At 36.7% G+C, this 18,266-nt stretch overlaps 1 protein-coding gene across 6 annotated transcripts in view; it reads right to left on the reverse strand.

Moving 5' to 3' along the window:
• The window catches only part of LOC110463908, a 55,437-nt gene that overhangs the window by 10,802 nt on the left and 26,369 nt on the right, over window positions 1–18,266 (reverse strand). For 4 of the 6 annotated variants that reach the window (XM_021518846.1, XM_021518845.1, XM_021518848.1 and 1 more), the window contains 11 exons: window positions 17,236–17,393; window positions 16,185–16,332; window positions 15,311–15,411; window positions 14,072–14,288; window positions 12,728–12,867; window positions 11,569–11,725; window positions 10,967–11,125; window positions 9,088–9,246; window positions 4,557–4,644; window positions 1,353–1,419; window positions 554–592 (listed from right to left, as the gene is read on the reverse strand). In XM_021518846.1, coding sequence (XP_021374521.1) covers window positions 554–592; window positions 1,353–1,419; window positions 4,557–4,644; window positions 9,088–9,246; window positions 10,967–11,125; window positions 11,569–11,725; window positions 12,728–12,867; window positions 14,072–14,288; window positions 15,311–15,411; window positions 16,185–16,332; window positions 17,236–17,393 — 1,433 coding nt within the window. The remainder of the gene's footprint in view (window positions 1–553; window positions 593–1,352; window positions 1,420–4,556; window positions 4,645–9,087; window positions 9,247–10,966; window positions 11,126–11,568; window positions 11,726–12,727; window positions 12,868–14,071; window positions 14,289–15,310; window positions 15,412–16,184; window positions 16,333–17,235; window positions 17,394–18,266) is intronic. The other 2 variants (XM_021518849.1, XM_021518847.1) reach the window with 1 other exon arrangement.

An 18,266-nucleotide genomic window follows, 5' to 3' on the forward strand; every position in this document is an offset into this window, starting at 1 on the left:
TCAGTAGCTATATATGTCTACAGATGTAAGTGTCAATAGCTATATATGTCTACAGATGTAAGTGTCAATAGCTATATATGTCTACAGCTATAAGTGCCAGGTTAAAGTGTCAATAGATATGTGTTAACAGCTATAAATGGAATCACAAAGGGACGCAAATGGTTTCACAGTTATGATAAAAATCAAAAATATATAACAAGCATAAAACTACAAGGGACATAACTCATATAGAAATGTGGAAATCTAAAATAAATTACAAGCACACAAATAAGTAAGGTACTAATGATGTATACAAAATTCAGTACAAATTGTAAATTTGAGTACTTCAGAAAAACAATATATATGGGTATCAGGAAGGGGGTATTGTAACTCCTATAAAAATTGGCTAGATTAAAATGTTAATAGTAGGTGCACAACTTTTGAGTGTGGTGACTACATGTGTGGAGTTTTGTGAAAGTAGAAGAATTAGAGAAGCTTTAGGTGTCAATAAACACCACATATCACATCAGTTTAAATGGTAAAGAGATATGACTCTCGCATGTAAAAAACTTACTGCAACCACACTAGGCTCATCACCGTTCATTGAAGTGTACTGTAAAATAATCATACCATGGATCTCAGTGTCAACATTGGTGACCATCCCTCCCAACTCAGTGTCAACATTGGTGACTATCCCTCCTAACTCAGTGTCAACATTGGTGTCCATCCCTCCTAACTCAATATCAACATTGGTGACTATCCCTCCTAACTCAATGTCAACATTGGTGGCCATCCCTCCTAACTCAATGTCAACATTGGTGGCCATCCCTCCTAACTCAATGTCAACATTGGTGTCCATCCCTCCTAACTCAATGTCAACATTGGTGGCCATCCCTCCTAACTCAGTGTCAACATTGGTGACTATCCCTCCTAACTCAGTGTCAACATTGGTGACTATCCCTCCTAACTCAATGTCAACATTGGTGACTATCCCTCCTACTTCAATGTCAACATTATGTGTACATCTCTCCTAACTCAATATCAACATTGGGGTCCATCAATCCTAACTCAATGTCAACATAATGTGTCCATTCCTCCTTACTCAATGTCAATATTGTATCAATCACTTTTAATTTAGTGTCAACATTGTATCAATCACTCAATGTCAACATGTTGCTCATCACTCTTTACACAATCTTATAAACCATTCAAGACACATTTTTTTTATGTTAAACCTATTCACACATCTGAATCCAGCTGGTGTACAAAGTTATGACTATATACTAAGTTATGATAACTATAAATTGTTTTCAGTAACTTCATTTAACATTCAACGATTTTAATAAAGGGCTACAATCAGGAATAAACTTTACCTTTTCCAGCTGAGGAATATCAATTGAGTATGGTTTACTCATTTTTGATATCTTATACTTCGTCGTCCTTTAAAAGAAAACCAAAAAAACTGTTAATAACAACAAACCGATTGTAAATTACTTGACCTATATATTTTAATAAGTAAATAGGTTCTGGTATTATTGTCATAGACAGTCTATGAATGACATTCCAGAAACTGTAATAAAACCTCAGTTATAACATCAGTGAGATAAAATCTAGTTACCATAGCAATGAGATCATACCTTAGTTACCATAGCGATGTGATCATGTGATCATATCTAGTTACCATTGCAATGTGATCATATCTAGTTACCATAGCAATGTTAGCATACCTCATTACCATAACAATGTGATCATATCTAGTAACCATAACAATGTGATCATACCTAGTTACCAAAGCAACATGATCATATCTACTTACCATAGCCATGTGAACATATCTAGTTACCATAGCAATGCGATTATATCTAGTTACCATATCAATGTGATCATACCTAGTTACCACAGCAATGTGATCATATCTAGTTACCACAGTTATGTGAGCATACCTAGTTACCATAGCAATGTGATCATATCTAGTTACCACAGCAATGTGATGATATCTAGTAACATAGCAATGTGATCATATCTAGTTACCATAGCAATGTGATGATATCTAGTAACATAGAAATGTGAGCATACCTAGCTACCATAGCAATGTGAGAATACCTAGTTACCATATCAATGTGATCATACCTAGTTACCACAGCAATGTGATCATAACTAGTTACCATAGCATTGTGATAATATCTAGTTACCATAGTAACGTGAGCATACCTAGTAACCATAGCACTGTGAGCATACCTAGTAACCATAGCAATGTGATATTACCTAGTAACATAGCAATGTGATAATATCTAGTTACCATAGCAACATGATCATATCTAGTTACCATAGCAATGTGATGATATCTAGTAACCATAGCAATGTGAGCATACCTAGTTACCATAGCAATGTGATCATATCTAGTTACCATAACAACATGATCATATCTAGTTACCATAGCAATGTGATCATATCTAGTTACCATAGCAATTTGAGCATATCTAGTTACCATAGCAATGTGATCATATCTAGTTACCATAGCAATGTGATCATATCTAGTTACCATAGCAATGTGATCATATCTAGTTACCATAGCAATGTGATCATATCTAGTTACCATAGCAATGTGATCATATCTAGTTACCATAGCAATGTGATCATATCTAGTTACCATAGCAATGTGATCATATCTAGTTACCATAGCAATGTGATCATATCTAGTTACCATAGCAATGTGATCATATCTAGTTACCATAGCAACGTGATCATATCTAGTTACCATTATAATGTGATCATATCCAAAGTTACCATAGTAATGTGAGCATACCTCATTACCATATCAATGTGATCATATCTAGTAACCATAGCAATGTGATCATATCTAGTTACCATAGCAACGTGATCATATCTACTTACCATAGCAATGTGATCATTTCTGGTTACCATAGTAATGTGAGCATACCTAGTTACCATAGCAATGTGATCATATCTAGTTACCATAGCAATGTGACAATACCTACTTACCATAGCAACATGATCATATCTACTTACCATAGCCATGTGAACATACCCAGTTACCATAGCAATGTGATCATATGTAGTTACCATAGCAACGTGATCATATCTAGTTACCATAACAACATGATCATATCTAGTTACCATAGCAATGTGATCATATCTAGTTACCATAGCAACGTGATCATATCTACTTACCATAGCAATGTGATCATTTCTAGTTACCATAACAATGTAATCATATCTAGTTACCATAGCAATGTGACAATACCTACTTACCATAGCAATGTGATCATACCTAGTTACCATAGCAATGTGATTATACCTAGTTACCATAGCAATGTAATCATAACTGGTTACCATATCAATACAATCTTAGTTACAAAAAGCAACGTGATCCTACCTTTTACTTTATGAAACTACCTTTGTGTCGTGATATCCTATAAAGTAACCATAGCAACATGATCATACATAGCTACAGTACTACTGAGATTGTACCTAGCTATAGTACTACTGAGATTGTACCTAGCTATGGTACTACTGACATTGTACCTAGCTATGGTACTACTGACATTGTACCTAGCTATGGTACTCCTGAGATTGTACCTAGCTATAGTACTCCTGACATTGTACCTAGCTATGGTACTACTGACATTGTACCTAGCTATGGTACTACTGACATTGTACCTAACTATGGTTCTACTGACATTGTACCTAGCTATGGAAATACTAACGCTGTAACTAGCTATGGTACTTCTGACATTGTACCTAGCTACAGTATAACTGACATTGTACCTAGCTATGGTAATACTAACATTGTACCTAGCTATGGTAATACTAACATTGTATCTAGCTATGGTACTACTGACATTGTACCTAGCTAAGGTACTACTGAGATTGTACCTAGCTATGGTAATACTAACATTGAACCTAGCTATGGTACTACTGACATTGTACCTAGTTATGGTACTACTGACAGTGTACCTAGCTATGGTAATACTAACATTGTACCTAGCTACGGTACTACTGACATTGTACCTAGCTATGGTACTACGAACATTGTACCTAGCTATGGTACTACTAACATTGTATCTAACTATGATACTACTGACATTGTACCTAGCTATGGTAATGCTAACATTGTACCTAGCTATGGTACTACTAACATTGTATCTAGCTATGGTACTACTGACATTGTACCTAGTTATGGTACTACTGACAGTGTACCTAGCTATGGTAATACTAACATTGTACCTAGCTACGGTACTACTGACATTGTACCTAGCTATGGTACTACTGAGATAGTACCTAGCTATGGTACTACTGACATTGTACCTAGTTATGGTACTACTGACATTGTACCTAGCTATGGTTCTACTGACATTGTACCTAGCTATGGAAATACTAACGCTGTACCTAGCTATGGTACTACTGACATTGTACCTAGCTACAGTATAACTGACATTGTACCTAGCTATGGTACTACTGAGATTGTACCTAGGGTAGTACCTTATATTTTCGTGATACACAATTAGCAGCTATACGTTGTTATTATAGAATTTCACATCAAAATTTTACCTTACCTGCAAAAACATAATATTCCAGCAATGACACAGACACCTCCTAATACGGCACCTATGACAATGCCTGCGATCGCTGCTGTGGAGAAATCTGGGGACAAAACATCAGATAACTAGTCGGTGGCATATCCTTATTGGTAACAAACACATGAAAGGTTGTTGAAAAACAGATCCCCACAGAATAGTGGGATCCTGATACAACAAGGCAATAGAAGTATATCATAATACTGAATAATACAAATGTATCTTACAGTCATACCAACCCTACAAACTAGTCTTAATTAAACGATCCCTGTCCCACTGCACCACGTTTTTTTTGTATACACAGTGACCTCCCCTTAATTTTGTTTAAGATAAAACTGTAGCACAGTTTGTGCGTAACACTTCCGTTGACCAATAACTGAGGAAATAAAAAAAATACAACTAGCTCAGTCGTTAAGAATACGACTAGCTCAGTCGTTAAGAATACGACTAGCTCAGTCGTTAAGAATACGACTAGCTCAGTCGTTAAGAGTGACAGTTAACAATTGGAGTCCAGGGTTCAGATCCGGTGTAAACATGCTTTTTTTCCTAACCCACAAACACTATTGTTGATATTTTTGGTTAATTTCTCCATTATGTTTATAAAGTCCTGCAAGGTATACTTTTCTTTTTAACAAGAGGCTCAGAGGGCCTGTATTGCTCACCTGTTTCTTTGCGACATGAAACTGACATATAGGTAACTGCAGACCAAATTTGGTAACTAGAACGCAAGACACATATATTTTTTTCCCAGGTCATCAATTACATGTGGCACGTAGTCAAGGATTTCCACCAACTGATTTAAAACTCCAGAAGTTTACCCAAATATCGTGCGCCTATTTTTTGGGTACTTCCGTAAAGGGCATCGCCATTACTGTTTTCCTTCGTCAAAAGTGCTTTATGTAAGACGCGATTTTATTGGATGCGAGCGATTGGCACCGCAAAATTTGAAGGCTCGGTAAACACGGCTATATCCGCCAAGGGTAAGTGGAGTGTATACGAAGGGAACACTTGGCTAGCGAAGATGAGGTCGATCATTCCTACAAAGTTTCAGTTCAATCGGTCTAGCAAAACTTGATTTTAAGTTTGAAATAGTTTTTCAAAATGGTTATATTTTTACTCTCACTCCTATTAGACATTTTTGTGTATAAATTAGTTGTTCATCTTCATTAATTTTTCATAACAGTTTGGAAAGGAATGTTGTTGGGTTTTTTCGGGTTTTTTCAGAAACGATATAAAAGCTTTTGCTGTATAGGTAACAAAGCGTCCATGCGCAGTTACAGGTTTAGCAGTGGTACGGGGATCTTTAAAACAAATAAACTTATCACAACATTTTGCAGAGAAATCATCGAGAGCAACAGTGCTCTTGACCTCTTATTGACTTCAACAGCAATTGATTTAAACCACTTATTGATTATAACATTTCTTCTGGGCACCATATTTCTAAACCTAAATCACTCGGGTATTAGGTATATACTACATAGCAGAAAATGATAGGGTCAAAGGAAATAAGAATGAAAAAAAAAAATTAACATCACAATGTAAAGATATCTAAAAATCAAAATTTATCAGTAAGTTATCAAATCTTCATTCAAAATTCATAAAAAAAAAAATCTTAATGCTTTAGCGCTTTATATCAATGAATAATGTTCCAATATTGACCAAACTCAAATTTATATGCCAAGGCCATGCTAGGGATGCTGAAAGCTGTAACATTTTTAGCAGCGAGGTCAGAAATTTCCCGAGCTTAAGACCTGTCCCTATGAATAATGCCAGTGTTAAAAACCTTATGGCCCAGGACCTGGTGAAATAGCCTTTCAAATCTTCTGCCCTAAGGACATGCTAGATACCACACATGAAAGCTCTGTCAGTTAGATTGCAGGTTAGAGTAATTTAAATATGATTTTTAAAGCTATTGATACCAGCGTTACTTAACTCTGTCTGACCCTGTCAGTAAAATCCAACACGCTTCAAATGTGACATCTAAATATATCCAAAACATAGATAGTGTACTGAAATAAGGGCTCGCCACTCAAGGTCAGTGGACAAATATATAAAACATAGATAGTGTACTGAAATAAGGGCTCGCCACTCAAGGTCAGTGGACAAATATATAAAACATAGATGTGTACTGAATTAAGGGCTCGCCACTCAAGGTCAGTGGACAAATATATAAAACATAGTTAGTGTACTGAAATAAGGGCTCGCCACTCAAGGTCAGTGGACAAATATCTATAGCATGGATGTTGTTCGTGCTTGACCTATGACCTAATGACTTTTATTCAGGGTCAACAAAGCAGGTATAATTAGCATGGAAACTGTATGCGCCCAATCTACATGCAAGCAGTTGACTTAATGAAGGTCAGCAATCAAATTCTAATTCAATTATTTGTTTTCAACATACAGCACTATATACATAATTACCAATGTATATACGATATATATATTGCAGACGTTACAATTTTACAACCGGTCCTTGTGTATATAGCATTTAACTAGGTAAAGATCCATTTTACCATATGAGGTAAAAAATTGATCTGCTGGGGAAAAGAATCAGACAAAACTGTTGGAGCCAATTAAAGGACAAAGTGGCAATTTCTAATTTTGAATCAATCTAACGCATCATACCTCACAACTACTTTTATTGTTCTAGAGCTTTTATTAAGATTATAATTTACAGCAAAAGAAACTGAGAAAAAAGCAAATTTGCATAAATAGAATATTTAGTCATGTCCGCAAGGGCAGCTACATCTGTTGTGCTGAAAAATAACATACAAACCCTATAGTGTTGCTGTTAATACCAAAACATGTTTATAATGTTTCATAATATAGCTATAGTCTTTCCCCTCATCTATGCCATAGTTATACTGTGAAAGTTGAAAACAATATATTTGGTAAACTGTACATATGGAGTGGTAAACTGTACACATGTTAACTACATGTGGAGTGGTTACTGTACATGTGGAGTGGTTACTGTACATGTGGAGTGGTTACTGTACATGTGGAGTGGTAAACTGTACACATAGAGTGGTAAACTGTACATGTGGAGTAGTAAACTGTACACATAGAGTGGTAAACTACATGTGGAGTAGTAAACTGTACATGTGGAGTAGTAAACTGTACACATAGAGTGGTAAACTGTACATGTCGAGTGGTAAACTGTACATGTAAAGTGGTAAACTACATATCGAGTGGTAAACTGTATGGTGGAGTGGTAAACTGTACATGTGGCAGACTACATGTGGAGTGGTAAACTGTACATGTGGAGTAGTAAACTGTACACATAGAGTGGTAAACTGTACATGTGGAGTAGTAACCTGTACACATAGAGTGGTAAACTGTACATGTCGAGTGGTAAACTGTACATGTAAAGTGGTAAACTACATATCGAGTGGTAAACTGTATGGTGGAGTTGTAAACTGTAAATGTGGCAGAGTACATGTGGAGTGGTAAACTGTACATGTGGCAGACTACATGTGGAGTGGTAAACTGTACATGTGGTAAACTACATGTGGATTGGTAAACTGTACATATGGAGTGGTAAACGGTACATATGGAGTGGTAAACTGTACATGTGGTAAACTACATGTTGAGTGGTGAACTGTACATATGGAGTGGTAACTACATGTGAACTGGTAAACTGTACATATGGAGTGGTAAACGGTACATATGGAGTGGTAAACTGTACATGTGGTAAACTACATGTGGAGGGGTAAACTGTACATATGGAGTGGTAACTTCATGTGAAGTGGTAAACTGTACATATGGAGTGGTAAACTGTACATATGGAGTGGTAAACTACATGTGGTAAACTACATGTGGAGTGGTAAACTGTACATATGGAGTGGTAACTACATGTGAAGTGGTAAACTGTACATATGGAGTGGTAAATTGTACATGTGAAGTGGTTAACTGAACATGTGAAGTGGTAAACTACATGTGGAGTGGTAAACTGTACATGTGGAGTGGTACACTGTACATGTGGAGTGGTAAACTGTACATATGGAGTGGTAAACTGTACATGGGGCAATCTGTACATGGGGTAAACTGTACATATGATTAACTGTGCATATGGTAAACAGTATATAATGTAAAATATACATATGGTCAACTGTTCATGTGGTAAACTGTACAAGTGGCAAACTGTACATGAAAAACCGTACCTATAGTATAATTGTTACATGGTTTATGTACTTACTAGAATGGATTCTCTTCTAAGGTGGTAAACTTAACTATGAAAATCATTACCTTTCAAATATATTCACTCCTACCGGTTTACAGAACATACAGGTAACAAAAACATTCAGATTGTCAGAAAAAGAGCTGATAGACCGTAAATGTTTATCTACCTGGTATTTATTGAATCAAACCAATGGACTTGTCTTTCCGCCAAGAAACCTGCAGAAAAATATAACCTAACTCAAGGCCTTACTCATTTGACCACTGAGACCCTGAGGCCTTGCAACTTGGTCAAGTGTTAAGAAAGATCCATAGTTCATAATCTTTAACCTACCATTATTGGTTGGTGTGCCGTATTTCATCTCGGTGGGGGGGCTAGTCTGTGATGAAGAAGAGCTCAACATGATCACACCGTACCGGACACCCTTCTCCAAGTTTTGGATGATAAAAACCCTCTCAGATGTGGATGGGATAACTACGGAATGGTTTTGACCTGCAAATAAATATATATACATGTCTAAACATGGAACACTGGTCCTAAATACTCTACAGAATGGTGTTTGTGTACCTACACTGGTCACACATACACTACACAATGGTGTTTGTGTACTTACACTGGTCACACATACACTAGAGAATGGTGTTTGTGTACTAACACTGGTCACACATACACTGCAGAATGGTGTTTGTGTACTTACACTGGTCACATATCCACTACAGAATGGTGTTTGTGTACTTACACTGGTCCCACATACACTACATAATGGTGTTTGTGTACTTACCCTGGTCACACATACACTACAGAATGGTGTTTATGTACTGACACTGGTCCTACATACACTACAGAATGGTGTTTGGGTACCTACACTGGTCACACATACACTACAGAATGGTGTATGTGTACTTACACTGGTCACAAATACACTACAGAATGGTGTTTGTGTACTTACACGGGTCACACACATACACTACAGAATGGTGTTTGTGTACTAACACTGGTCACAAATACACTACAGAATGGTGTTTGTGTAGTGACAGTGGTCACACATACACTACAGAATGGTGTTTGTGTACTAACACTGGTCACAAATACACTACAGAATGGTGTTTGTGTAGTGACAGTGGTCACACATACACTACAGAATGGTGTTTGTGTACTAACACTGGTCACAAATACACTACAGAATGGTGTTTGTGTAGTGACAGTGGTCACACATACACTACAGAATGGTGTTTGTGTACTAACACTGGTCACAAATACACTACAGAATGGTGTTTGTGTACTTACACTGGTCACATATACACTACAGAATTGTGTTTGTGTACTTACACTGGTCACACATACACTAGAGAATGGTGTTTGTGTACTAACACTGGTCACACATACACTGCAGAATGGTGTTTGTGTACTTACACTGGTCACACATAAACTACAGAATGGTGTTTGTATACTTACACTGGTCACACATACACTACAGAATGGGGTTTGTGTACTAACACTGGTCACACATACACTACAGAATGGTGTTTGTGTACTAACACTGGTCACAAATACACTACAGAATGGTGTTTGTGTAGTGACAGTGGTCACACATACACTACAGAATGGTGTTTGTGTACTAACACTGGTCACACATACACTGCAGAATGGTGTTTGTGTACTTACACTGGTCACATATCCACTACAGAATGGTGTTTGTGTACTTACACTGGTCAAGCATACACTACAGAATGGTGTTTGTGTACTTACACTGGTCTCAGATGTGGATGGGATAACTACGGAATGGTTTTGACCTGCAAATAAATATATATACATGTCTAAACATCGAACACTGGTCCTAAATACTCTACAGAATGGTGTTTGTGTACCTACACTGGTCCTACATACACTACAGAATGGTGTTTGTGCTTACTAACACTGGTCACACATACACTACATAATGGTGTTGGTGTACTTACACTGGTCACACATACACTACATAAGGGTGTTTGTGTACTTACACTGGTCACACATACACTAGAGAATGGTGTTTGTGTACTAACACTGGTCACACATACACTGCAGAATGGTGTTTGTGTACTTACACTGGTCACATATCCACTACAGAATGGTGTTTGTGTACTTACACTGGTCCCACATACACTACAGAATGGTGTTTGTGTACTTAAACTGGTCATACATACACTACAGAATGGTGTTTGTGCTTACTTACCAACACATTGCTCCTCCAGTTTGTTGTTTGTCTGACACCATGTGATGGTAAAACTCGTCACATACGGCTGTTTGTTATTGCAGGGTATAGGGTCCCACTCTACTCGTAAACTGTTTTCGCCAATACTGTCGTCCACCGAAAACTGAGGCTGACTGGGCCCTAGGTCAAATAAATGTATTCACTGTAATCAACAAATAGACATCAATACATACATATCATCCATAGCAGGCTGGCTAAATGTTCCATTTATTATGAGACATACCGATTGGTTTGGTTTGTTTTGTTTTATACGTCCTATCATCTGCTATGGTTATCTAAGGCCATGCCGGGTTTGGTGGTTGAAGAAAGCTGGAGTACCCAGAGAAAAACCACCGACCTGCAGTTAACACCTTGTGACTGCCCCACATAAGTCTCAAACCTGTGAAAGGCTAGTGATCGAAACAGTCAGACGCCTTAACCTCATGGCCAACATATGGCGCCCTGTAAGAAATACTGAATTGTATAAACACAGGATTGCATTTAAAACTTTTGTAACAACTCTCGCATATATAATGGGGTAGCCTTTTGTATTAACTTTAGTAAGTATATAGAGGTTGCCTTACTTTCTGTGGAAACATAAATACAGCTCTCAAACTTGGCAGCACTGGCTACTCCAGCCCCAACGATAGACACACCAAACAGGTACGTCTTGTTTGATGTCAGTGGCAAAGTTTGGTGACGTGTCCGGGAATCGGGAACATTCAACTTCTGTAGCTCTCCCTGTAAACAGAATAAATCAGTCGTAATATATTAAACATATGTTATGTAGCGGAAAATGTTTACACTGATTTTTTAAGGATAACACAATAAAGACTGCTTTCTAAAAGCAACACCTTAGTCTCATTTCTGCTACTTCCGTCGCCGCGAGATAAAAACGAATACACGCAATGAATACAATGTTCACTTCCAACATCAGGTACATGTAGCTCTCACCCGTACTTATCTGGATATGTAACAACATGTTGGTTATCAAATCTTTCAAAATAGATATACTTGTGAGGTTTATTTCATTTATTTATCTATTACATCATATATACTTTGTATACCAATAGCCCCATTCATTATTCTGAAGTAAACAACTACGTCAACTCCTAATACTCCATCATTTACTTCGCACAGACAAAATAATACAGTCAGTGCTAGTTAAGAGAAAATCACCTAACCTGTACTTTTTTTCTTGGAAATATTTTGTCACATAGCCTGCTTCATCAGATAGCCCGCAGAGGGCATTTTGCAATGAAAAAGAAAAACAGCCCACCGGCAATACACAAAAAATTACGGTACCACATGCATTATTATACATCTGAACAAGGACAACTTAATTCTTAAGTCTGGATTGAGATATTTTTATAGTTCAATATTTGATAGATATATCTTCATACAACACCGACCAAACAACTTAGGATGAAAAACCTTGATCATTCTTCAATCGATGACTCTCATTTAGGAAACATCACAGGATCATGTATATGTAATGATGTCATAATGAAAGCGAAGTAATTTCTGGCCGATCAGAATCTCCAAGGTTACTTTTCTAGTATGTTGTATATCAAAAATGCCTATGAAGTGACTTTTAACTCATTCACCCCTGAAATGTCTTTTTAAACTATTCCAACCTTTGAATTGGAAGAGTTCAAAGGCGTCTTCAGGGGTGAATGAGTTGATATACACATCTATCAAAGATTTTACCACCAATGCCTTCATGTCTCAATTTAAACTTACCGCACATTCTTGCTGTGAACCGATCATTGCGCAGTAGACTACTCTGTAACTGGTGAGTAGGTCGACAGGACCAGGGACAGTCCATGATACATTATACAGCGAGGCATTACGCTCCACCATAACATCAGCTGGTGTCATACCTGAAATAAAGAAAGCTGACATTGTCATATTGGTTAAGTAAAGAGATGTGAATAAGAAGATAAATAGAGAATATGCCATTCTAAAATGTGTTGTCATACTTATGAAATGTCGCTTCTTCTAGACCAATGTACATGTAGAATTATTGACTGAAAATTCCACGACCTTATATCTTTCTTGCGCTAATATTCACCTCTTGCAGAAAGCAATTTTCTAATTGATATATTTCATGAATGACAAAGAAAATGTCTAAGTGTTGAATAGAACAAGAGGCACAGAAGGCCTATATTCCTCACCTTGATATCTGAGCAGTCATAGCAAAATATTCTCATTACATATTTTACTGTACTGAAAATATTTCAATCGCCAATTTTGTCGGCTCGATCCAAATATCATTATATGATTCTATTCTTTTTTGTTCTTAAGAAGAAGTCATTGGAAGTGTTTGACATATTTGACCCCTGTGACCTTGAAAGAAGGTCAATGTCATTTTCATTCCCAAAATTTGCTGTTCTCCATCCCAAGAAGCTACTAGCCAAATATGAAGATTTTATACCTTTCAGTTCTTCATCAGAAGTCGTTTCAAGTGTTTGACACATTTGACCCCTGTGACCTTGAAAGAAGGTCAAGGTCATTTTCGTTCTCTAAATTTGTTGGGCTCTGTCCCAAGAAGCTACCAACCAAATATGAAGATTCACTACCTTTCAGTTCTTCAGAAGTTGTTAAAGTGTTTGACATATTAGACCCCTGTGATCTTGAAGGTAGGTCCAGGTTATTTTCATTAGCAAACATTGTCAAGCTCCATCCCAGGAAGCTACCAGTCAAATATCATAATTCTTTGCTTTTAGATTACTTAGAAGATGTTTAAAGTGTTTGACATATTTGATACCAGTGACCTTGAAAGTAGGTCAAGGTCATTTTTATTCTCAAACTTTGCTAGTCTCCATTCAAAGAAACCACCAGCCAAATATGAAGATTCTCAAACTTTGTTGGGCCCCTACCAACAAAACTTTCAGCCAAATATCATGACTCTAGTCCTGTCCATTCTTCATAAGAAGTTATTTAAAGGAAAAATTATTGGACGCCGGACCTGTGGTGTCATTGATGAGGCTGGAGTGGTGAGGTGAGTATCTGTGTGAGTGACTTACCTGTGGTGTCGATGATGAGGCTGGAGTGGTGAGGTGAGTATCTGTGTGAGTGACTTACCTGTGGTGTCGATGATGAGGCTGGAGTTGTGATGTGAGTATCCTTTGACAGTGGCAGCGGCGATGGAGACATTGTAGAGTTTGTTTCTTTGCAATTTAATATTTACGAAGATCCTTGTTCCATTTTTGATGATGGAACCTGTGTGATGATCTCCTGTGTCTGTAAAGGCTATCCTGTACTTTGTTATGACACCATTCCTGTCAATCTTAGGTACCGACTAAAACAGCAAATAAACTTCAGGTCACTGCTACGTAATGGACAGACAAGAGATTCTAGAAGGATCTTGCCACCCACCATCAATTTTGACTTACCCCTGCTACCTTAAAAGATCACATTCATACTTGTTTACTATCAACAGGCCTCTTCTTAATCAGGAAAGAGTTATTTATGTTTTTTACATGAACTGCCATTGAGAGATATAAAGTTGGTCTACATTGTTTTTAAGAAAACAAGAGGGGCAGATGAGTTAAAAAATGATAACCCAACATCAGAGCATGTTACAGGCTTAATATAGTCACCCTTAGCCGAATCTCTGAATCATCAGGTTTCATCAAGACATGGCAATTTTTAAATATGATTGCAGAAAAAAGAATGACAAACAAAAGTTCATGGACAGGTGAATGAACGGGTGCCACAGGGTATACCACATTACAAATGCAACCCGCTGGTCAAAAGGGTTTATAAAAACAATAACCCTGGGGATCTGAGTGGAAATTTGAAAAATAAATATGAGGTTCATAACAAAATAATGAACAGATCATTCATAGAGTTGAAGTTTCATTAACAGAGAGGGGACAGATGTCCAGACTAGCATATTGTATTATACACCCTCCAAATACATAACAAGGTTATATTGAATAAAATTCATTTGGAAGTATATTTAAGTCTCTGAAGCTTCTGCGATAAAAAAAAGTCCCATCACCCTGTTATTATCTCCCAAAAAGAAGAGTTCCAACATTTCATTTTTTTTTCAACAGTAATGGATCCAAAGACCTCTCGAGAGTAACACAGGGAACATATCTACTGCACTTCTGGACAATGATATTTCTTACTATTTACTGCTACATAACTACGATTTTCAAAATGTTAATACTCTGTAAAAAGGCCCACAATTCACAATTTTCTTTACATTATCAAAGAGAATATAACATAAATCTAACAAGAAAATAAAGTGTGAGTGGTGTATACAGTAGAAATGGTTAAAAATTGTTCAAAATTCATAGTGACAGATTTGTATACCTTCCAAAACACTGTATAACTTCTGGTTGCGTCCGGTCCTTCCTGGGAATTTATATCTGAAGACAGTGTGTATCCAACCATTTCAGGTGACCGATTCGGAACTGAAAATTTAGATTGTGTCATAGAGTTACTAAGCTATCAAACTATCAGTCTATACCTAACTTTCTGGTCGTCGTATTAGTAACCTTAGGTAAAAATAATTATTGTTTATTAATTAACTGTTCATTATGTTTTTTCATCATAATGGGGAAGAGTAATGGGATGAACTGCAAAACATCATAGTTTTCTATTTGCCGCTAAAACCAACACCTTCTTGTTGGGAATTTAATTTAATTTATTTTACAGATTATGGAATTCCTCATGATATAAATCACACAAATATTTTACTCCAACCTACTGGTAATGACGTTATGCCTACCAGCCATTATCTGATGCAAGTTTAAACATACTTTATTGTACAAAGATACAAATGGATTGGACAACAAGTGATTACAACTTAATTTAGTCCTCCCCTCAATACATATGGTGAAAATAATGTACACATATGTTTTTGGGGAACAGGAGAAGAATAGGGTGAAGAAGTGGGGTGTTACCAAGAAAAGAAATTCTTACGATGTTTTTGCCAGATTATAAACACATAATTTTTTTTCATCAAATGTTGATGTTTCCACAAAATATTTTCCCTATAAAACTTTTCTCTCACACATAACTCCAACAAAACTTAATGCTTATACAATACTACCATGTACTGGGTTTGTTTGTGTGTGTGTCAGCTACGGCTACCGGCAGCTACGTATACATCCTTTCATCACAACAGGGAACAGGAAATAGTATTAAAACATTGTTTACAGAAGCAAGGTATATGATGACCTACCATCTTGGTCTGTTCGGATTTCTTTTGTGACAGGGTCACTCCAGTAGCCCTTCATTGCATTTCTGTCCGGGTGGACGGCAATGGTGAATTTGTACAAGGTGTAGGGTGTTAGGTAACAGACGGTCACATGATTATCGTCGCTCCACACCTGGGTAAACAGCAAATCATTGTTTCCTGTTAATTATCTTGCTAAAGGTATTGCCTCACTATATCACAGTCTGCTATGGATTTTGTGTTGATTATCTCTCAGTTTGTTAGAAAACCTGAATGGATCAAACTGACCAGGTTCGCGCCGAAATGGCAGCACTGGCTGTATGCTCCTCTAGGAATTGAGAAAGATATTGGCTGGTTGCAAAGGCCCTATAACCACGGACAATAATTTGTGAACCGTTTTGAGTCGACCTACAAACTAGGTTGTGATAAAGCGGTGAACAAGAAACTCAAATTACTGTTATTGCTATTATTTTTAAAGGTTTTAAAAGAAACACTGACAATGGAACGATGACAAACACAGTTCCATGGGATAATTAGCAGACTTGGCTCTCTGGAGGAGGTGTGCTATGCACAGTGTAATAACAAGAGATCATTGAAGAATCTTTGCACCCACCATATGACAGGATCTTTATCAGATCTACAAAAAATGATCTTTTACCTTCTTTGCTCCTCATTTTCCTTGCAGGTTCTATTACCTAGTCCCATATTGGAACCTTCATGTGAAATTTGAGAAAGATTCCTCAAATATTTATTGTCAAATAGCGCTAACAATCTTTAACTCTCAAAATTCAAGATGGGAGATGTTGGCAATCTTGGTCTTTTAATCAGACCCCAAATTTGATATGTGTTACTAGGGACCATGGGGAACCCCTTCACGTGAAAATTGAGAAAAATCTCTCCAGTACTTTCTTAGAAATAGCGCTCACAAGAATAGTTTAAGGATGAATTCAGGAAGGACGTAAGGCAGACGACGGACGACGAACAAAGGGAGATTTAGCAGCCTAGCATCTGATGTTGGTGGGCTAAAACTTTGACGAGAAAAAAATGAATACTATACCGTTTTATTGTGTGATAGGTCAGCAACAGGAGAGTACTGAACTCTGTAGTGCTTTTCTCTCGAATTAGCAATGGATGAGTCAAAGACCCAGGTCAAGTTTAAGCAGGTACTCTCGTTGGTGAAGTCCACGTTAAATGATTCTACAGCGTTGGGCTTAACTGCAAAAGTAACATAGAATGATGAGAAAGAAAAAAAACTGAAAGTTAAATTAGATTATTAACTTCATTTACACAGTTAATTAAAGACCATTGTATATGGACTTTTTAAATGGTGGTAAGTATTTTTTACTTAGCTTACCATCATTAAAAAAAAGTACTGTGTACTGCATAAATGAAATTAATTGTTTTACATAACTTACGAATATATAAAATAAACTGATTAACATATTTGGATTTCACAATATTCTTTGTTACATCACTGTTATACAGAAATCTCTTGCCAGCACATTCATTTTTGTAGGTTTGTGAATCCATTTATTCTGAAATTCTTCCATTCCCCCTTTATATGGCCAATTAGGTAAACGGAAACATGAATATCATATTATTTTACCTAACCAAGTAACTTCAACTAGGACAATTAATATCAACGTGTCTCAACTTAACCAACAACTAACAGAAAACATGCAAACAACTTTATCATGCAGGGTGAACATGGTCAGTAGGTAACACTTGGGAGATCAGAGCGATTTAGAAATATCACAATTTAATATGGTTGTATATTCCAATACTATTCATGATAATTAAACCTTCAGATAAAAGACAATCTCATTTAGACAAATTTTTCTTTTTCTTTTTAGACAGAAGACAATCACCTATTGTATAGATAAAGGACAATCACCTATTGTATAGATAAAGGACAATCACCTATTCTATAGACAGAGGACAATCACCTAGTGTATGGATAAAGAACAATCACCTATTCTATAGATAAAGGACAATCACCTATTCTATAGACAGAGGACATTCACCTATTGTATAGACAGAGGACAATCACCTATTGTATAGATAAAGGACAATCACCTATTGTATAGA

This window comes from Mizuhopecten yessoensis, unplaced genomic scaffold, assembly GCF_002113885.1.
Source record: "Mizuhopecten yessoensis strain PY_sf001 unplaced genomic scaffold, ASM211388v2 scaffold10943, whole genome shotgun sequence".
In the NCBI taxonomy this organism is placed as follows: domain Eukaryota; kingdom Metazoa; phylum Mollusca; class Bivalvia; order Pectinida; family Pectinidae; genus Mizuhopecten; species Mizuhopecten yessoensis.